Source organism: Plutella xylostella, chromosome 17, assembly GCF_932276165.1.
Source record: "Plutella xylostella chromosome 17, ilPluXylo3.1, whole genome shotgun sequence".
NCBI lineage: Eukaryota > Metazoa > Arthropoda > Insecta > Lepidoptera > Plutellidae > Plutella > Plutella xylostella.
The window spans coordinates 1,760,163-1,783,749 of NC_063997.1; the positions used below are offsets into that span (position 1 = coordinate 1,760,163).

Consider the following 23,587-nt stretch of genomic DNA (forward strand, 5'->3'; position numbering starts at 1 on the left):
CGTTATGCTTTTAAATGCTTTTGGATATGACAATTATGCTTGCGGCTGAAGGCCCTTTTACAGAGAGGTTGAGGAAGCAGGGGTGGAATAAACGTGGTACAGAATCCGGCAGTTCCTTTGGGTTCTGGGAGCGACGCGATCGATCGAACCGCAACCAGACTTAGTAGAAGTGCCAGGTCTTTCGAGAACTCCGTAGTTCCACCAGGCTCTTGCAAACGTGTGCGGGGGAAGACCACAACGCAAGCTTGAGGAAGGCAGACTTACTGAGCCGGTCTATGTCTTAGCGCACTAGACCTCCGGAAGCGACGCGGTCGACCGAACCGCAACCAGAGCTAGGTGTGAGCACTAAGACGACCCCACGAGTATTGCCTTTCTGTCCGCGCGTGCGCCCTTTTATATGCGGCTTCTGTAGTGGGGAGTGGCGGCACGCGGCGGCGGCGAATCTTGTTTACTTCAGTGGCAGTGGAATCTTCCATGACGTCATCGAGTGGCGGCAGCGGCGGCGGCGGATGTTGTTTACTTGCTCGCGGCCGTGGAATTTTCCGTGACGTCGCGCTGGCTTCTTGTTTCTATGGTGCGCGGGCGTCACATATGTCTAAAGGAGGGCGCTTTTCTATACAAAAAGGAGCTTTTACAGAGACAAAAACAAACCTGGTGCACAAAAAACAACAATCGAATATACAGAGAAACAAAGCTCATTCGAACAGTTTCATTAAGACTAGTGTACACATGAGGAGGCGGGCCGTACTCTATGGTAATGCGAGAGTGGATTACCACCTTTAATTAGCTGCTCCATATGCCAATGAACCAGCCCAATTTGTAAGTGAAAGCGATGGTTAGAGCCGTGAGTATGTGTATGTGTACTTAACTAAGCCATATATATAAATCATATACAAAATGAATTTGGTAATGCACCCTGAAGGGGAAGTATACTTAACAATGGAAATATACCATTTTGGCTAGCAAAATCCATTCCTTTATTTTTGAAAAAAAGAAAGAAACTTTTGTTTTAATAAAAGGATTAAAAACAAGAGGAAATACTAGTCTGCAATACTATAAAGATAAACATGTAATTTTTACTGAATTTCCATAATAATTTACTTTATTACAATACCACAATATTGACGCTGCATCTCATATCTTAAATGCAAATCTCGTTGAAATTCTTGAATTGCCACCTTAATTAATACGCATCCGAGGCCATATGTGATAATCTAATTAATTTATAGACTTTGCTTAATTAAATGGAAACTCAGGTGGTTCATTGCGACCTGATTAGTGATCACCTGATACACCTAGTTATCGAATAGAAGGCAATTAGAGAAGGAATAATTATAGCTGAGCTCGGTGCGAGATATGACAGTGATCTAATTATGTGTTGTTCATATTTGATGTGATAACAAACCACAACAACTAACCTAAAAATATACATAGTGTGATTTTTTTTTTATAAAAAAACATTTTTTTACAAAAAAACATTTTTTTACAAAAAAACATTTTTTTACAAACTCAAAATACAGATTTTGAGATTTTGCATATTCATTTGGTTAACTCTCAAAAACCATCGACTTAATTGAAAGGGTTACTCGTATTACGATTATTTTCGGTACCCCTGACCTGGCCTATCAGCCCTTCAAGACTTGACGTTGAGTTTTGGGACACCCTGTATATCTACAACGAACTGTCAGTTTAAAGAAGCTTTCAATTGGAGGTTAAACTCCTTGGCGATCTATATAATAGGCTCTGCGAAAACCATATTAAATTGTACTTGATCTACGTCTGGAGCATACAAAATATTTGTTTAGAATTATTATTATTCTCTGAGGCCCCAACAGAAGTGCACCTACAAAAGACTCATTTTGTATAATTTATTAGTATATGATATATACGTAGTAGTAGAAAACAACAATTCATATTCATCATTTATGTGTTAATATGACCCTTTTTGCGAAACTTAAATCACTGCTTTTCTACTTGACCTAAACGAGCTTTTAAAAGTCACTCCAGAATGCGCACAACACATAACTCTTGGCGCGGCTTCCATCTCATAACACACTCAATGCGACAGAAGGGACACATTACATTAATTAGCTGGAACAGGGTTTCGGCTTTTAAATTAATAAACATATTTTGATAATAACAAAGTTTGAAACGCGAGTGAACTGTAAGGGGAAGTATGAATGTGTCCCGCTTCAGAAATTACAGCTAATGGTACGAGTGCTTTACTAGGGTTTTGTTAGAGATGTGATCGAGAAAAAAACTGGATACAATTCATTTAGAAAATATTCTGTGATTAAATTTAATTTAGGTCAAGACTGCTAGCAAACAGTATTCTAAGTTCAAATGGGATGACTCAACTGGTCATTTTGATATTATTTGTAGAGATTTTAGACCATCAGATTAGTGGGAGTCAGCGCTTATCTGACAGGCCAATCTTATCACCATGGTGAAGACTTGTCTGCGGGTACGAAACTTGATGTGTCGTGATTATTTAGTGTTTTGAGATACTAAATTATCAACTTATTTGTGTACAATCATAATAATGATCATAGCTTCGTGGTTGTTAGTCCGATCAGTTATCTTAGAATTCACCTTAACCTAGGTACATGCATTAAGATAGGGTAATACTCGAATACTACTGGTCCACCAACCCGCACTAGGCGAGCGTGGTGGACTAGGCCTAAACCCTTCCTTCATTGGAAGGAGACCCGTGCCCCAGCAGTGGGGACGTGATGGGTCGTGAGGATGAATACTCGGATATGAGTTTCCTTGAATCCACCCACGGGGGAATTTTCTAGGGTGACACATAGGTATAACAGCTTCATGGTAGTGCTTAAAATACAAAGTCATTTCCTTATTATCTCTCAGTATCTACTGAGATACAATATTTGTCTCCAAGGACCTCCGCCTCCTCCGCAATGTCCACGAAAGAAGGAAAAACGACTGAGAGGGCAATGGGAATATTAAATTTCTTTACTTAATCTTATTGCTCTTAGATTCTTCTTTATGTTGAAATGTCTAATACTTAAAAGTATTATTATATAATATGTAGTATACGCAAGTTTAGCTATACATAAAATCACATTATTTTGATGTTTTGTTTTCTAAAGTTTCTGTTAATTATATATTTTTAATTAGGTAAATAATAAAAAGAAAAAAAAACTTTTACAGGCCTGTGTAAGTACAACTATGATTGTATCCATTCCTCGCTCGATTCCCGTGTATAAAGTGACCTCACTGTGAACATAAACGGAACGTGTCCTATTGTATTGACAGTTGTTTAGACCTTTGCCTCCCGTAATGAAGCTGTCGTGGGCTGTTGGGGGGTCACTCTATAAAGGACCGAAGGAAAAATTGTCATGCTGTCGGTAGTTTGCAATTCAGTGCTCCTAAGCTTATGGAAGGACTAATAACAGACAATCTCTCAATTTTTTATATTATTTCAAGATTATTTTTACTTATTTTAATTTTAATTTTAATTTTATTTATTAGGGACAACAAACAATTGTACACATACATTATGTAACACGTATATATAAGAAGAGTAATTTGGTGTACAATCCACACCGTTATCCACAGATTAAGTTTTTAAATACAATTGCAAGTACTTACAAAGAGTGACTAAATTAAACACAAACGGTCTTATTCATAAAAAAACCTTAAAGTAGGTTTACTGAGCTCAATAGTTACGGAACACATTAAGCCTATTTGAGGTTTCGTAAAAATCTCTATTCATAATAGTTCCGTAAACCTTCAATAACTATAGTGATGCTAATAGATTTCACAGACCAAACATTTTGACATTTACCCTATTAAGTTGCCGGTCCGACGAAACCATAAACAAGAATAGCGAAAACTTTCATTCATTTATCAATCTCTATTATCTATGCTAGCCACGGCGCGGCACTTAAAAAAGTTTACGTTGGCTTAAAGGCGCAGTGGCCAAGCCAAAACCCACAAAAAAAATAATTAAATTTTTACGTTACCATGGCAACTTATTTTCAGCAAATATTAACTCACAACAAATGTCAAATCGTCAATAAAGCAGAACAGCTGTTGACCGGCCGCCATGTTTTTGTACAAGAGGAGGCTTACGGAAGGTGTATAGTAGGGTCCAGCCAACTTTAGCATATCAAGGTTTTACGAATCACTTGGAGAGTTCTTTAGCGCTATTGATCGTTTATGAATAAAGTTTTTTTGACATTTGCTTATAGCAGGCCTATAGGTCTCCCGTAACTTTTTATGAATAAGACCGAAAGAATGCAAAGACTAAACACTAAACAACCCAGGGGAAGGGACGGGGAGGGGGATAGGAAAGAGGATTGAAGTGACATTTAAGTAGTGTGTGTGTGTATGAGTTACTACATGTGTAAGTTATTGAGTGTTTCAGTTATATGTTTCTTATAACAATAGGGAGTAAGTGTGAACACGTCAGCGTCATTAAAGAGTTGATTATAAGTAGCTACAAGGCGCTGCAGTGGCGCGCGCTTGCCGGCGTTGGTGCGGCAGCTGGAGGACGCGAACAGCTGGTGCGGGTTCGCAGCTCGCTGCCGGCCGCCTCGCCGCGGCACGCGATAGCTTATGGAGTTTATTAGTTCAATGGAATCGAACCGATGTCTACAAAGATTGTATAGCACTTATGAGAGTAATTACCTATGTAGCTATTAATTTACATGTCAAATTTTTATGTCAAATTAATTTTAAATAATTAATACAAATTGAAGTAATATTATTTTTTAATCTATTAATTTGAATGTTATAAATATATTTTTTCTTATATAATTTAATTTGTAATTTGAATGAAATGGAAAAATGTATAAATTATTATATTAGGATTTCTTTTAATTTTTATGTATGTAATGCATGTAAATGTAAAAAATGAGTTGAAATAAATGGCTATCTTATCTTATCTTATATTAAGCTTATGAAGAACGAAAGTACTGCGCTAACCACGACTCTATATTGTAGCATTAAGAGTACCAATTGCATAAAGATTCTCGTTTGTTCATTCTTAGATTTAAGGTAAGAACCCACCTTTTTGAAATCGTTTGCTATAGAAGCATCGCATTCAGTATTCTTTGTATAGAATTTCACCACAAGTGCGTCCACCTCATCGGCATAGCCGACGCCGTTTCTCCATACATTTATAGCTGCGTACAGACCGGCCCAACGAACGCCAACGAACGGGTTTCGTTGACCTTCGTTGCTGCAATCTGCCCTGTATTATGTATGATAAATATCCATCGTTGGGATAACCGTTGGCGTTCGTTGGGCGTTCGTTGGCCCGGTCTGTACGCAGTATGACAATCCGTGTGGTCACCGTTTGGTGCGATACCGAAAGGTGGTCGCTTACCTTTATAGAGTGACCCCACGGGGTCGCCGCGTGTTGTTTTAGGACCAACACGTTTGCGGCTCTGATTGCAGGTGCGATTGTTGGCATTTTTCCTTTTCTGTATTTGTGTTTCGTTCTTAAACGCAACGGATGTTTCGGTGTGTTTAAAATAAGTAACGTTATATTCATGTTGAAAGAGGTATGTTTTTAACAACATGACTAATGCAAAAAATTATGGGCCTTACCATCAAATATCAAGCACGTATTTTGTGCTAAGCGCTGTTAGTTGGCTTTCAAACACTTTATAAATGTGTAATATTTTTTAAACACATAATAAACAAGGTATTTTATACTAACTCATTTTTATTTTCTATACTATTTTATTATTACATTTTTATTTTTTATACTACTTTTTTTTTTTCGTCTGGCAACCCTGGCGAATAGCTGTCTACGAAACAGCTGCTTAGTTTTAAATATTTTTTATTGATTAAATACTAGTTAATTAGCTTAAAATTAGTGTGATTGTATCGATGTATTTAAAATAAGTGTGTAACAAGTGAAGTTTGAGCCTCAAGACAAGTTTTTAACCAAATTGATGAGGTTGAAATTGGAACCACCTATAACCTGTCAAACTTCAAATTTCCAACGAATTATCAGGCGAGTATTGTGTAAAATTATCTAGTTTTCCCTCCCTTTAGCCTTTATACTTAGTTTAAATTAAGATATTCTAACTTTCTTTGCCGTTTTACTTTCCTTTTCTTTCTAATAAGTAGGTATTTAACTTAGTTTTTTAGTTATTTTTATTTCTCTTCTCAATCTCATCTTTACTATTTAAAACCTAGTAAGTAACTTAGTTTATCCTAAACTAAACTGTAGTCTCCCTGTCCCGTCTCATTGTTTAATTTCAAATTTTACCACAATACATAGGATCAAATTGTTCAAACAACATTTTATAAGTAAACTTTTTATTTAGAAATATTCCCTTCTAACATTACCTGCTCCCCATCCCTGTAGTCTAGTAGGTAGTCCTGGTTTAGGAGTTTAGGAATAGGGAATTAAATCCTTCTATGACTTGTGTGCTCGGTTCACTTGACTTATATGTGGAAGTGAATTTGAATGCCTGTACTTGTTACATAGATAACTAACAAAACATCCTTTTATTAGACTAGTCAACAAAATAACTAAATTAGGTATTTTTAGCTTACTCAAAGTATTATATTATTATTTAGAAAATAATAACAATTCATTAGTGAAAATCAGTTACAATTTGAATTCTACTACTACCAAATTGCTTATAAATTATCAGTAACTTCATGAATAAACATTTGTTCTGTAACTAAAACCCTGAAAAATAAGCCCTATCTGGTGCTCTGACTATTCACCCCATATCCTATACCGATATACTACCGTAGCACCCCGTGTTTTTTCAGACAAAACCAAGATGATGTCCCGAAGCAAGGCACATACCCGTGACCTGGAACTCCGGCTGAGGACAGCCCTGGAGGACCTCAAAGCATCCCGTGAACTGACCGACCAACTCATGAAGGAACGGGATGAAAATGAAATGGAATTTGAGTGCATCTTAAAAAAGAACACAGTGCTAAAAAACCAATTAGTAGAACAGGATATCCAGTACCAAGATCTGCAAGGCAAGTGTGATGAGCTCAATGGTCTACTGAGGTCATACCAGCAGTGCCAGAACATCCATGAAGCTACTCTGTCGCAAATCCACAGCCTGGAACAACAGCTGGCTGAGGCCAACGGAGAGCTCCAAAGACGGAATGAAGAGCAAGAGCGGGATGAAAATGATAAAACCATCGCTTTGTATGAGGAACTGATCAACTCACAATGTAAAGCAGTACCTACCATAGACCTCACTACACCTTGCAAAGAACCCTGCGAACACAAAGTGACACCCAAGATTATCGGTGCGAATAAACTGAAAAAATACTGTAAAATCAACAGATCTATAAAGAGATGTCAACATACTTTGAGAAAGTTACAAAAACCAATGAAATCTATAAAAGAAGAAAATGTTAGACTTGGACTACTGGTCCATAAGTATGAGAAGGATATTTTAGTCCATAGGCAGGACCTTTCGGAATGCAACAGCTACTACGAGATGAACATGGCAATGTTGCAGCGCAGACTGGTCAACTTAGAGTCTGCCCTAAATAGTACCTGTACGCCATACTCTGGGGATAAAACCACCAGTCCCCAGATGTCGGCACCTCTTTCGGGGTTCAACCAGAGTGCTTCACCTGAACAGCACCAGCAGCCAGCAGACAGTGTCCTACCAACTGACACTCAGCTACATCAGCTGCCATCTGCCTGCCCCCCTGATGAGATTCAGCCACCTACTACAACCTGCAACAACGAGCCCGCCGTCGCGACGAGTAGTGTCCTACTAACTGACACTCAGCTGCCACCAGCCTGCACTCTTCATGTGAACGAGCCAGCTAGTACAGCCTGCAACGACGAGCCAGCTACTACAGTCTGCAACGACGAGCCAGCCGTCCCGACGAGCAGCCCGTCACCGTGCGACCGGTCCGAGATTGCCCTGTCTTCAACACCGAGTACCTGCCTGCTTCGAGAAGCTCCTAATGAGACAATTGTCTTCTCAGATAAGCTAGGTAGCAAAATGGGTCACATGTTAAATGACTATCTTAAACAAAAAGTCATTAATATGTGTATGCCAGGGGCTTCTTATAACCAAATTGTAGATAGAATTTTGTCAGGAAAATACAGTGCAAACACTACATTAGTATTGTTAATTGGAAACAGCTTAGATGTGACAGAAAATGACTTAATAAGATGCTATGACGCCCTTTCTACCATGGAAATCAAGAAAACGATAATCTGTGCCTTTCACTATTCCGCTTCACGGTCTCATAAGCAGAACACTCAGATACATGAGTTAAATATGTTGATATTTAACATGACATTTGGTCATAGGGAACAGATGATGTATTTCGATACAAATAAATTTATTCACAATTTTATTTTGACCAAGAGTACATTATTTGTACCTAAGTTTTATAAGCGACAGATAGCTAAATTGTTAGCTTACAATATTTATGACCCTGTTATAAGTAGTATAACAGAAGTAGGACCAACTGATACGATAGTTAGTAGTAATAATGTAAAAGCTTATCTGGTCAGTTCCCAAATCTTTGGCTCAAAGCCTTCGTGCTTCCTCTTCCCAAGGTCCCTGTCCCCTCTGCTCCCAACGAATACCGCCCTATCTCCATTCTTCCCTTCCTGTCCAAAATACTTGAATCGGTAGTTCATCATCAATTGACTACGTTCCTAACGAAAGGCAATCTCCTAAACCCATTCCAGTCTGGTTTCCGGCCGGGTCATAGTACGACCACAGCTTTACTGAAAGTGACTGAAGATATCAGGTGTGCCATGGAGGATCGGCGGGTGACAATACTGGTCCTGGTGGACTTTAGCAATGCGTTCAACGCCGTCGACCACGACTTGTTGCTTGCCGTTCTTCAATGTCACAAGATCTCCGACCCCGCTGTTAGCTGGTTCTCTTCTTATCTTCGTGGTCGTCAGCAGGCAATACGCTGTGGCCCTTCTGTCATATCTGACTGGGCTGACTTGTCTGCTGGTGTTCCTCAAGGCGGCATTCTATCTCCCTTACTTTTTTCAACATTTATTAACTTTGTAACCTCTAATCTTAAATGTTCCTATCACTTGTATGCCGATGACTTGCAAATTTACAACCAGGTCAAGCTTGATGAGCTAGACGCGGGCATTGCTGGGGTGAACGGTGATCTCGAGCAGATACTTCAATGGTCTCGAAACTTCGGCATCTCCGTTAATCCCAGCAAATGTCAAGCCATAATCGTAGGGGGTTCACGGCTATTATCAGGTCTGGACTATGCTGCTGTGCCGCCAGTTAAATATGATGGTAGAGTGGTACCTTTCTCTCCAACTGTTACTGATCTTGGCCTGATGATTGACCAAAACCTGAGTTGGGAACCACAGCTGGACAAAGTGTCCCGCAAAATTTACGCCTCTCTCCACTCCCTTCTTCGCATGAAAAATTTCCTTCCGCAGCACACTAAACTCGCTTTAGTTAATTCTCTCCTTCTACCCATTATAGACTATGCGGATGTGTGCTACCTGGACCTGACTGAAGCACTGCTCAGTAAGCTTGAACGCTTACTGAACACCTGCATTCGTTTTGTTTTTGGGCTCCGTAAATATGATCACGTGTCTCAGTACCGCTCAAAACTAAAATGGCTTCCCATTCGCGATCGTAGGAACTTGCGTATCCTTTGTCTTCTTTTCTCTGTCCTCCACGAGCCTAATACTCCCCCCTATCTTAAGTCAATGTTCCAATTTCTTTCAGATACCCACTCCAGGCAGCTTCGCTCCTCTCACAATTTGCTTTTAGCTTTGCCCTCCTTCCGCTCTGGCTTTATGTCTGATTCCTTTGCGGTTACAGCTGTACGACTTTGGAACGATCTTCCTGACAATATTAGAAAAGCCCCTTCCCGCAACGTGTTTAAACGCTTAACTCGTGCTCACTACCTCAGCAAGTATGACAGCCTATCCTGAACCTAATGTAAATGATATTAATAATATATTAATATATTTATCTATTTCTTCGGTATATATTTATAGAAGTATATATTATAGTTTATTATTATATTATTTCTATTTGTGTATTCTATTTATACAAGTATATATTTATAGTTTTTTATTATATTATTTCTATTTATGTATTCTATTTATTGTTAGGTACAATAATTATTGAGTGACATTGCAATTTATTTCTTTTTTTTTCTCTTTTTTTTTGCACACCTTTAACATTATTTCTCCTGTACTTCCTGTGGGTTGACTGGTAGAAAATGCTTTTAGCATTAAGTCCACCCTTTGTACACTTATTTATATATTTGTGCAATAAAGGATTAAATAATAATAAATTTAAACTGCCATGCACGACAAGAGATGAGCAACTGAGAGTTGTACACCAGAATATTCAGGGGCTTTCTCGCAAACTTATAATGCTAGAGTTATTTTTAGAACAATACGACATAGACATAATTTGTATTACTGAGCATCACCTTAAAAATGATGACATGAATTTTAATGTAAAAAATTACAATGTTATTAGCTCATTTAATAGGAAATCGTTAGACAAAGGAGGATCATTAATATTTGTAAAGAAAAATTTATAATGTAAGGATAGGAAAGATATTGTAAAATTATCGGTCGAAAGAATAGCTGAACTAGCTTGTGTTGAGATGGACAAGTATATAATTTTAAGCGTGTACAGGCCCCCCTCTTCTGACTATAAAGTATTTGAGAAAGTGATGGAGGATAGTCTTACCATCTTATCTAAGAGCTCAAAACAAGTGGTCGTGGTGGGAGATTTTAATATTGATTTATTAGTTGAGACTTCTATGAAATGTTGTATAATTAATTTGTTCAAGTCATATAATTTAAGTAATGTCTTCCTGGAACCTACCAGAATTACTCCCACCTCAGCCACTTGTATTGACAATATTTACTGTAATTGTGATTTTACTAATCATTCTGTAATCAATTGTTTACCATCCGACCACAGTGGGCAAATTATTACGTTTCCTTGTACTTTTGAACGTAAGTCAGCCACTTTCAAGTTCAGACCAGTAACATCATACAGAATTGATAAGTTTAAATCTCGATTGAACAGTAAACTTGGCTTGGTCGATCTACAACTGACGCTGGTGTCGCGTTGGTCAAACACATATTTAGTGCTTGGGAGGAACGTCTTGATGCTGTGGGTGTATTTTGCGATCTATCGAAAGCATTTGATTGTGTGGATCATGCCACTCTACTTATGAAACTTAAATATTATGGGCTAACTGGCAAAGCTCTTACATTATTGGAATCATACTTGAGCAACAGAACTCAACTAGTTGACATAAATGGAGTGCGTTCGGCTGGCTGTCCTGTCAGTATGGGTGTTCCCCAAGGCTCGATTTTAGGACCATTCTTGTTTCTTGTATATGTTAACGATTTACCGTTTTTGGTAGATAAATTATGTGAGATAGTACTGTTTGCTGATGATACTTCACTTATATTTAAGTTGAAGCGACAAGAAGTCAATTTTGACAATGCAAACAGTACTCTTTCCATAGTTGCTAATTGGTTCACTGTAAATAATTTAGCTCTTAACTCCAAGAAAACAAAATGTATTAAATTCACTTTGCCTAATGTAAGACAAGTAGAGACATATTTGACATTGAATAACGATAAGCTAGAGTTAGTAAATGAAACGGTATTCCTGGGTATTACAATTGACTCAAAGTTGCAATGGGGACCCCATATTGAGAGGATAGCCGGTAGATTGAGTTCTGCAGCTTATGCGGTTAGAACCATTAGACAGTTAACAGATGTAGATACAGCCAGGCTTGTGTATTTTAGTTATTTTCATAGTGTTATGTCTTACGGAATTCTATTGTGGGGACGAGCGGCTGACATTAATCAAATCTTTGTTCTGCAAAAACGAGCAATTCGAGCCATATATGTATTAGGGTCTAGAATTTCATTAAGAGATACGTTTAAGGAAATAGGTATACTAACTGTTCCATGCCAATATATCTATGAAAATATTATGTATGTTCGTAAAAACTTAAATTCATTTAGTAAAGTAGGAGCCACTCACGGTATTGAGACCAGAAACAAAAATAAGTTGCTTTTCCCCACACTCAGACTTTCGAAAACAAACACATCATTCATGGGGAACTGTATACGCTTTTATAATAAATTATCAAATGAAGCAATAAACCTTACTGAGCAAAAATTTAAGAATTATGTTAAAGCTACATTATGTAGTAAAGCTTACTATAGTATAAATGATTATTTAAACGACAAAAACGCGTGGTCTTGTCCACCTCAGCTAAGGCTATTGAAAAAATGAAATGGATATAGGTACTTAAGTAAAATTGTAGGTACTAGATATAAGTAAAAATTGTAATAGATTATAAGGAAAAAGTTGAAAAGATGCTCGAGGAGTTTCTTTCGCCATTTCTTTCCTTCTCAATGACGGGGCCTTTGTGAAATGGTGGTAGATGACTATCGACAAATAATTGTAAAATTTTACGTCGATTAAACCATTTGAATTTGAATTTGAATTTGAATTCAGTATGTGACCTTATAGGTACTATCTGTAAAATACCATGGTGAACTCCCGTTGAATTCGTCTTAGAACTCCGTTTTCAGATGCTCCTAAATAAAATGAAGATAAGTTCAAACTTATCACTACTGAGCATCTTACAATTTTCATTTCATCTGCCCCGATCCAATAATATTAATAATTCAGAGAACTACGAGTAGCCATAAATCAATTTATTAATTTCAATGGAGCCACCCAAATACGCTTCCTTCACAAAATAACCCGATTAATTACTTTCCTATCATCCTTTTAATGAAAAAGGCATCGGGGAGCATTAAAAGATTATTTCCTGAAAGTACTCTTAAGAGCTATTTCAGTGGATCAGCTAACCGATATTCCGAGTCTCATCTGATAAATAGAATATCGGAAATAGGAAATTGATTTTATTTTTGAATTATTAGTAGAGACCGCGACTAGGCAAACGTAGTGTAGGACGCCCTCCAGCTAGCTGGGTGTGTGCGAACGGTGGCTGGTAATGATTGAATACGGAAAGCTATAGATCGCATCCCGTGGCTTGCTTTGGGGGAGGCCTACGTCCAGCAGTAGACTACTATAGGCTGATGATGATTTAGAATGTAGTAAATAAGTAAATGATTTTTGGCTTTGGCTTTTGGTAACAAATATAAATGGTAGGTATCCCGTGTTGATCCCGGTACAAAAAGCACTCAGAAATACGTAAATACACAGGCATAGTATAGAATTGTAATTTAAAAAAGTACCAATTTTTCGGTTTTCAAGTGTATTCGTTTTATACGGTCAATATTTCACCTTACTAGCGAGTCAGTATCAGCCAGGAAGCCTCCAAGAGGCTTTGCCTGAGGTGAGCGTTATTTACCCGCGCCTCAAGACGTCCCCACGTACACTGCATGCCAGGAAAACCAATAAAATTCACCACACACGGTGCAAGAATGTTTACGTTTTTTGGCAAGTCATTTTCGTTTATTATTTCCGGACATAATGGGAAACTGGATGGGTGTTTTTTGTTTCGCGTAAATGTTAAGTTTCGTAGGTTTGTTTTATAATTTTATATAAATACGTAGCTACATTTTTTAACTACTAATTAGGACCATTATGAAAAACAATGAAATAAAACATTAAAATTAAAACAATGACAATAATAATATAAAGTTGTCCAGTATTTAAAGTTCACGACCACACGCAGACTATATGAATTATTATATGAATTTATAATATGAATTTTAAAATGAAAATGTATTATGTTGTGTTCCTAATTAGCTGGCCAAAAGTGTATTTGAGGTGAATAAGTTTTCCTCACCCCCACTGCAGGTTTTGATTCTAAGGCGGGGCTTACGACTCCAAGTAATAAATGTCTGGACTCTAATGCCCCAACTCTTTTCCTATATTTGATTCCGTACTGAGCGTGCTTAGGGTTCAATATTGATTGAACTTTTTGTGAGGCATTTCGCTAATGTATCTGATTAAATAAAACTATTTCATATAGGTATAATATGCCAATTAATGTATGATTATTCATACAGCATCAATTAAAAAAACCATTAATTCTGTCTGCACAAAAACACTCAAAATATCGTTTAAACAAAAAAATATAACTAACACTATTTTGAATTAAAATTATTGCATATTTTAAAAAAAAACTCAATAGTCAACAAAATACCGCACAGTCCACGAGAAAATTTATTGAGCAGGTAGAACCATCTTGTGTTAAAATTTAGGTAGGTAGGTACTTCTATATTTTAATATATTCGCATAGCTTTACCGTAATGTTTTTTCGCATAAATTACGTTGTAATTTCAGTAAATGGTAAATGAAATGACCACCCGGTTCACACTGGCTGCCCAACTAGGCCGACCAATTTCCAATAAATATCCAATAATGCGTGCTAATTACAAAGTAATTATTAATTTGAATTAGGTGCGGATGGGCTGCAACCTGATTTATGGCAGTTTATTCTGCGATAAAAAATCGTTTTGAATTATAAATTACGATTTTTCAGATAACTTTTTTTTTGTGCATGTTGTAAAATCAGTGTTGTCTTCTATACTACGCAATATAACGAGTAGGAATGTGTATCGCATTGTTATCCATAAACTTTATGGACCCCTATTAGAATTACACAATTAAAATAAACAAAACAATGTTCGCTGAAAGGTGACCTAACAACAATCATTTATTTTTATTCATAACATGAAAGATTCAGAGAAATAACAATTAAAACAAAAATAATAAATAATAAAAAAACAACGAAATCCGGAAATATACCGCAGACTGACAGTAGTCAAGAAGTTTATAAATATCCGACTGGGATTTAATGAAAAAATAAAACCTAATATTAATATCGTAAGATACGTTTTCCATCGAAAATTGTACGTGGATGGAATATACTGTATGGAGGTACGAACTTACCAAGTGTAATATCTAATCGCTTTCCTAGTTGGTCTACTTATTATTAGGTAAGTACCTTGTAGGTACCTTCTTTTGAATCTATTAATATTGCTTTCATAATCATTAAGTTAGGCATTGTTTGAACAAAAACTAAATCACAAAACAAATTCTCAACCTTGCAACTTTCGAGTCTAGATTTCATTGCAAAATAGCCACTATTTTCAGAGGCACGATGAGACAAGCTGACACGATTGTATTTCTTTGTAAATACAATAGTGACAATTTGTATTTCTTTGTAAACACAATCATCTCATACACGACACGTGCCACTCACATCTGCCACGGACGAAAAAGGGGGGTGTTAAATTTTACATGTCTGTGTAGTATCTGTGTAAGTACCTACATACTCGTATGTGTTCTGTCTGTGGTAGCGTAGAGTAGCTCCCAAACACATGAACCGATTTTCGAGTTATTTTGATAGGTAATGACGTTACCCTGAGTTATCTTAGCTATATTTTATTTATCAAAATCGGCTTAGCCGTCCAAAAGTTATGCAACTTTTAGTGGGGTTTTAAACGATGGTTAGGTTATCCCATGTTTTATTCTGGTATTGCAACGGAGACCAACCAATATCGACAAACCCTTAATTTCCTACATCAATGACAAACAACAATATTGGATAAGTTAGTATTCATTCTGATTGGTGTTGAGACCGGTCACAATATATTGCTTTTGTTGTTCGGAATACTAATCACGGGCACTTCTGATTAAATACAGACGTTTATATATCATATTTTCCCTTGGGACTTACTTTGAAGACGCGATGGGATACGGTACGTTCAGTATCGTAATATTTTGATGATAAATGACTGGAAAAGCTTATGCTTGTATTTTTTATGAAAACAAAAAAATATCACAGTAAATCATAGGTTATATCCTAACTAATATTATAAATGCGAAAGTAACTGTGTCTGTCTGTCTGTCTGTTACTCTTTCACGCCAAAACTACTGAACGGATTTGAGTGAAATTTGGTATACATACGGCCTAGACCCTGGGAAAGAACATAAGCTACTTTTTATCCCGGAATTCCCACGGGAAAACTCTTTAAGGCGAAGCGAAGCGCGCGGGAACAGCTAGTAATGTATAATAACATGCTGTATATGTACCTATATTAGATTAGATAATTAAAAGCGTGCGACGCCGAGGCCGAGGGTAAAAGCTTGATAAAATACAAAAAAAAACGACAAATAACAACTCAATCACAATTAATTTTCCCTAAATAATGACGTTGGTTATTGCAACCTCAATTTACACATAAAATATTTCCACTGTAATTGTTCTAAATATTATTATTATTAAACTCTTTATTGAACAAAATAAATTGTTACAAAGGCGAACTTAATGCTAGCAGCATTTTCTACCAGTTAACCTTTGGTGATGTTGAAAAAGTGATTGGTAGTGCTTACGATAGAAGATGGTCTAAATTGAGTACCTATCCAAAATATTAATATAACTATACCTATACAATATAAGTAAATAATTATATACATGATACATACATACATATATACATAAATATATTATATCAAACGTAATGTTACTTAGGATATTCGCACACACATTGTGATGTAATAAGCAAGTATTATAGAGTGCAGCTTCCGAGTGTAGCTGTACCATGAGTTTATAACCGGTGTTTTGTTAATGAATGCTCTAAAACGTTTCGTAATGCTTCGATTTCGAGTTGTTTCTTTGTAAATCATGGTTTATATACCTACATAAAGTTGTCACAATATACTATAATCGTAACCCCGTTATGGAAGAATAGTTACAGAATAACTTGCTAAATTGTATGTTTAGAACCAAACAGAGACAATAGACCCATAATGTTCTTGAATAGAACTTTGTTTAATATTTCGGGATTTTTATTAACATTAATAAAATCATGGTTGGTGTACCGAGCTAATATGATTAAATTATCATGGTACGGCTTCGTTTCAATCTGGCTTTACACAAATGAGAATTTCTTCCCAGTAGAAGCCAATTTAGTCACTTTATACTTTCATCTTTTTAGAATATTTTACTGAGATTAATGTTTTTCAGTAAAATGTTTCGATAGATTTTTAAGGTATCTTTCGTGTAAATTCTAAAAACTGAAAAAGTCTCATTTAAATTACCAAGTTTTGTATTTATTATAATTACCTACTTATTTATTATAAATTGTAGGTGTGTCTGTATAGTTACTTGAACTGTTAACAGTTCAAGTGAAGAGAACCTTAAAAAGTGTGCAAGTGCTAGTATATTAAAATTTAAAAAAATAGGAACCTAGCCTATTACTAGAGGAACCTATTAATAGTTCAGTTTCCATGGATAATCCATGATCAATTATTTTAACAAGCAGCGAAAACTTACTTTAGAAATTACACACTGAGACAGAATTTAAGCTTGTTACTTGGAAATTCGGCAATGTTTGCTATCTAACATCATATTCCATTAAAACTTCCGTGACAAGGGTCCTAGCTAGTAAGTTATCGGACATGTTACTGACCTTGTAGACCTATAAGTCTTGTTCCGTAACTACATTGTTCTCCATGTAGATAACATATCGTTACTGTGTAGACCGCGAATTCAGTTTAAAAGTTTTTGGGCGAGTTTCATACTTGAGTAAGTACACTGTACGCCTTTTATATCTTTTGTCCATCCATCCAAAGGTTGTCTGGAAGAGATCGCTATAAGCGATAAGACCGCCTTTTGTACCCTAGTTAAGTGTCTATGTAAAATTGTTTATTATTTCTTGGTGTACAAATAAAGAGTACTCTATACTCTATCTATCTATCTAAATGTAACTAAGTATGGAATATCCTTATTAACGGCATTTCGGCCAATCACAGCATTGCATTCTAATATGTAAAAATTCTGCTTAAAGGAAAGCGTCCTACCGCTATCGTACGTATCGGACCAAATGATTTTTTTATGAATGTATGGAGAAATGGCGACGGCAATGCTGATGAAGTGGACGCTGGACGCACTTGTGTGAATTTCTATACAAAGAGTACTGAATGCGATGCGTCCGTTGCGTGTGATGCTGACAGGTGCAAGTTAACCTTTGTTTGCGACTCGAGGATTAAAAGTCTCGCTGAAACAATATTACATTACTACATTTCAGTGAAACATTGACGGCTGAACGGTGTAGTGGATAGTGACCCTGACTGCTATCCCGGGATCGATTCCCGGCTAGGGCCGATATTTGTACTAGGGCCTTGATTGTTAATATTTATAGTATCTATCTATCTATGTATTTGTGTAGATATATCAGCTTTCCGACACCCATAACACAGGTTCTGTCTAGCTTGGGGTCGGATGGCCGTGTGTGAGATGCCCCCACATATGTAATTATTATTTATTTATTACATTAAATGATGGCCATAGCATAGAGTAGAAATGTACAGCAGCAGACACTTCATTAATTGTCGCAGTCGAATACAATAGTGGGGCGGTATATCCGAGTGCAATCTCTCCTTATCTTTGTATTTTTTGTCGTCATCCTTCCCCTCTTTCTCTATATCTTTTTCTTTGGTGACGTGATAAATTGCAAAGAAAACGGGTGGCTACGGATGAAAACAATCCGGAGGAATGAATCTGGGAACAAAAGGTACAGTAGATGGGCAGTTTATGATTTTAAATATGTTATTTCAATAATTCAATAAACAAATAAACCAACCCGTACTAGGCCAGCGTGGTGGACAAGGCCTAAACCCTTCCTTCAATGGAAGGAGACCCGTGCCCCAGCAGTGGGGACGTGATCAACTGTTTGTTGATCTCTAAATAATAACTGTATCGTGTTGTAAATAATATTTTGTTATTTTTTGCCACAATTTGTATCGTCGCTAGTTTTCATTCAATAGTAACATTCACACATATTTTTTTTTACTGAGTATGTTTAATTCGTGATACTAAATATCTAGACAAATAAAAGTCACATACTCCTCCGTCATTGTTCCAAGTAGAAACCAGTGGATTTGATTTAAATGTCCCGGTTGCAGTGAGCTGTTTGCCCGGAAATTTTATTTCCAAACTTATAGTTTCAAACACAACTTTCTGGGAGCTATTATTGTCACGGGAAAGTTTGACTACCGCTGCTCTACTGACTCGCGTGTGATGGCGCCAAGTTTGAGAATGTCAACTATTTGATATTAAAATGTTTGACGTCAGCTGCTAGGTGATTCTGTCAGGAATTCATGGATGAATCTCCTCGATGGTATGTGGAAAACGACATTGTCAAAGTACAGGTAATTTAAGTATTAGTAAATTTAAGGTGCAGTGACTACTCGTATTTTGTTTATATGTGCAGGGTAGTAAACAAATTGATAGGGTGTTAATTTGATGATATTACGTACATAAAAAAATTCTTTTGCTTTTTTGACATTTATAAATATCAGAAAAATTAATATTAATTAATATCGGAAGCATCATCATCAACAAAAACTGAACCAAAATTAATAAAACAAAACTAAGCTCAAATAAAATTTCAGTCCTACCTGCATAAACGTAAACGCATCAAGAAACTAGCACTGCAAATATCGAGTGACATAAAATACATTTTTAAAGTGTAAGCGCAAAGGCACCGACAGGATGGCTGTCTAGAGGTTGAGAGAAATTGACATCGCAAGGACCTACCCTCCGGTGGACATTCCAGCGCTTGTTTGTAAAGACGGTTCTACAAATCAGCAAAATCTGCAAAGGAATCTCTTTGACTTACCTATCAAGCACGTCCCATGCTAAACCCGACCTTACCGTCTAAAACATACGACACGTTTACGAAAAACCAGCCAGGAGCTGCTGGAAAAATGTACGTGTTTCTAGGTCTTTCAAGGTGCACACAGCTCATTTTGTATTCGTGTTGTAGCATTTAGAAGACCTCCGGACGTATTCTCATCCAATATTCCTTTTTACTTGTTACCGACTGCATAAAAGTTTTACGTGGAAAACGTGCAGTATGGCCAACGTGCAGTTTTTGCCTCGGCCGAGGACTTGAGAGGAATTCGGGACGTGGATTCAGTAATAAGATCATAATTAAATTTGGAACGCGCCGCTCCATGTGGCTATGGTCGCGTTTTTAACGAAATTATCACAGAATTGCAAAATTGGGGCGCACGTGGACTATCACGGTTTAAAGGAAAGATTGTTTGTTGATATTGATAGGTACTTACCTACATATTTTATGTATACCTAATAAAAGTAGGTAATTAATCGATGTCACCATTATCGCAGGAGCGCCCATACCAAGGAAAATACTTAAGTACTTCTCTAACGATAAGTACCATACCATTATAGTTATAACTACCCAAATTATAGGCAAGTATTTTGTACTTTAATAACAACGAAAAGTAAGGCAAAATTCAAAATATTATAATAATCAATCACCCAATTACACGCTGTTTGCGTCCAGATAAATAACTTCTTTTATGAGATGAGCCTTTCAAAATACATGAATAAAAAAGTTGTGTATACTTCGCCAATTTGCGATGTCATCTTGTTAACATTATCCGACATATACCATTGTGATATCTAAACATTGTCCGGCTATCCCCATCTAGCTGAAGAATTACCATCAGATAAGCGAAACTCGCCCCTTTTATTACGAAAACAAGGGTTGTAACTGTATAACGAAAAGATTTGTTGCACCAAAAAGCCAAATTAATGTTTGCGACATGGTCATGCTGAATTTTCTGGTCCTTTGGTACGATCTTGATTTGGAATTTAGTGCGAGTTTAGGAAGATTTGTCGAGCGCTCGCTCATTCCGCCGCGGAAACATTTCAAATGAAAAACGCTGGATAACTGGTCTTTTATAGACCCTTTACATACAGCGAGACATTGGGCGTTTATAGGTATATAATATAAGATATACCTACTTACATACATAATATATATTCATAATAACGAAATACCGATATGAAGTAAGTTAAGATCAAAACGGTACAATAAAATTTCACCATCTCAGTCAGGCCTGGGTCTCCTATTTTATGCTATATGCGGCGTCCGACTTTGGCGTAAACGTTTCGATCAACGTCCTACGGCCTACCTACGGCGTCTACGCGCCAACGTCGGCGTGTGAGGGAGACCGCATCAGTACATTTCCATAGTGAGCATCGTGACGCGGCCTACGGCGTGACGCTGGACGCGACCTACGGAGTAAATAGGAGACCCGGGCCTCAGTAACAGAAACAAACCCCTCTAAATTAAGAATCAGATCAGCAATGGGCCAGAGTGGAGCAATATCCCAAAAAAGTATTGAATAAATTTAGCAAAACTAATAAGAACAATATGTAAATACTCCCGCTTCAATCAGTCCCGTCAACAGAAATCGCTAATGTACGCCATCTATCGAATACGAACGAAGAATTCGCTGCAAGAGTTTTATTTTGCGGAAAATTGGCAAGTCATAATAACGCTGACTCATAAATAAGGATTGCCATTGGCTCTCTCAGGCTTTCTTTTTACGGTACATTACACCGCTACGTCGATGGGGGGTGGAGTATCGACAGGCGAGAGGGGCAATGGAACTCCAGCTGTAATGTATCTATTGATTTGATTGGTGACTTTTGATCTTCTTTGCCCTTTTGTCTTGTTTAATCTTATTTTGGGATGTGACTAGTTGCTGGATTCGGCAACTGCACGTTTGTGGAGTAATATGAACAAACGAAAAAAAACAGTCGGATTTATATTATCATTGGATTGTTAAAATGAAATTCATACTGTACATAATAAACTCAGACTCCTAATTATTTTCAAGTAAATTACTCCCATAATTGTACTATGAGAAACACAAAAACCATACGTCCTGTAAATAGCAAACAAATTCCAAGAATATCATAACATTCCGACTGCTATACAGGGTGCTATATGTTTACTATAGCGGATCGCATTGTTCGTTTTGTCGAGTCGAGATTGCGACATCATTCTTACTTTGTTAGGGAAAATTATGCGTACAATCTGCTCCATTCGGATATTTCGAATATCCAGATTGTTTTGCTGATAACAATAACTTTTTTTAAGCTGCCTTGTAAGCATATCCGTACTTTTCGGTGGAATATAAATTACTAGCTGTTCCCGCGAGCTTCGCGCCTTAATAAGTTTTTCCGTGGGGATTCCGGGATAAAAAGTAGCCTATGTTCTTTCTCAGGGTCTAGCTAGACCATATGTATACCAAATTTCATTCAAATCCGTTCAGTAGTTTTGGCGTGAAAGAGTAACAGACAGACAGACAGAAACAGTTACTTTCGCATTTATAATATTACCAAGTTAGGATGTTAATTTATTAAAAAATAATTATATTTCTCTAATATATTTTTAGGTATTCAGTCATACAAAATATAAGTATTACTGGCAGGTATCCAAGGCATCACGCCTTAAATGACATCATCCGAAGGGCATTGGTATCTGCAAACATCCCATGTGTACTGGAGCCCCCAGGTTTGAGCCGGACAGATGGCAAACGTCCAGATGGCTTGACCCTTGTTCCCTGGGAGCGGGGAAGATGCATGCTGTGGGACGCTACCTGTGTAAGCACCTTTGCTGCCTCCCACTTACCTCACACTATTTGTAGTGCCGGATCCGCCGCAGAAAAAGCCGCGCGACAGAAACACCTTAAATATGATGTCCTAAAGGCTTCGTATATTTTTATGCCTGTCGCGTTTGAGGTGACGGGTGTTTGGGGAACTGAGGCCAGGTTGTTAATTCGTGCAATATCCCGACGACTGCGAGATAGGGGTTTTGACCGTCGCTCCGGGTCGTACCTGTCTCAAAGGATATCCGTGGCTATACAGCGCGGAAATGCAGCTAGTATAATGGGTACATTTGAGCCAGGTACGACCAGGGGTGGCCTATTTTACTAGATATATTATTATTATGAATTTATTATTATTTTTAATGTAATATTTTTGACGAAGCACGCGTTGCTGATGTTTTTATTCTAGTGATTTGACGATGTATATTACAGAAAAATCTATGTTTTTATTTTTATATTGACGAAGCATGTTGTGGATTATTTATTGTTTGAATTTTCATATTATTATTTTTTTTTTTGCATGATTGTATTTTGAAATTATCTAAATAAGTATTATGTACTTATTTATTGTTTGTTATCAATTTGAGTCTATTATAAAAAGACGTGTAACATCTTAGGAAGGCAATGATAATCACATTAACCACACACCGAAGGGCTAGTACGGGGCGCATTTAAGACGTGACAAGAGTTTTGCATCGCGCTCACTCACATCGCGCAGCCTCAAGAGCGAGATCGACGGAGAACTCTTGTCACGTCTTAAAAGCGCCCTGTGCTACAGGGCCAGGACGTGAGAAGTGGAGAATCTCATAGTTTTGGTGAACGAACTATGGAGTGTAAGCAGTATAAGGCGCGGCTCAAATTACCTAGTTAAATACCAATAGAACGACCTTAACTGTTATACATCTAACCTAAAATATGTCATGTGGCGTTTGTATAGGGGTGAATGTGAAAATACCAATAAATATAAACAATAGCGTAGCGATACAACAATATTAATTTTCGCAGCCACACATAGGTATAAAAAAGTGTTTCATGTCGGATATTCGACTAATGACGTGCCTCGATTGCAGAGACATACTACACTCACGGGCAATGAAAAGGTTCCACTCACAAGATGCCAACACCAATCGACCTTATTTTTTTCA

General features: G+C 37.1%; 1 protein-coding gene across 1 annotated transcript; it reads left to right on the forward strand.

Annotated features, from left to right (window-relative positions):
• Positions 1–5,761: 5,761 nt before the first annotated feature.
• Positions 5,762–10,345, forward strand: LOC125489827. Its single transcript, XM_048627082.1, has 3 exons — positions 5,762–8,472; positions 9,910–9,918; positions 10,275–10,345. The coding sequence occupies exons 1-3, from the start codon at positions 6,774–6,776 to the stop codon at positions 10,310–10,312; spliced, it is 1,746 nt and encodes a 581-aa protein (XP_048483039.1). The 5' UTR covers positions 5,762–6,773; the 3' UTR covers positions 10,313–10,345.
• Positions 10,346–23,587: the final 13,242 nt, after the last annotated feature.

Bases quoted from the DNA above. Each gene is read 5' to 3' on its own strand.
- LOC125489827 (XM_048627082.1), top strand. From the start codon at position 6,774: ATGATGTCCCGAAGCAAGGCACATACCCGTGACCTGGAACTCCGGCTG.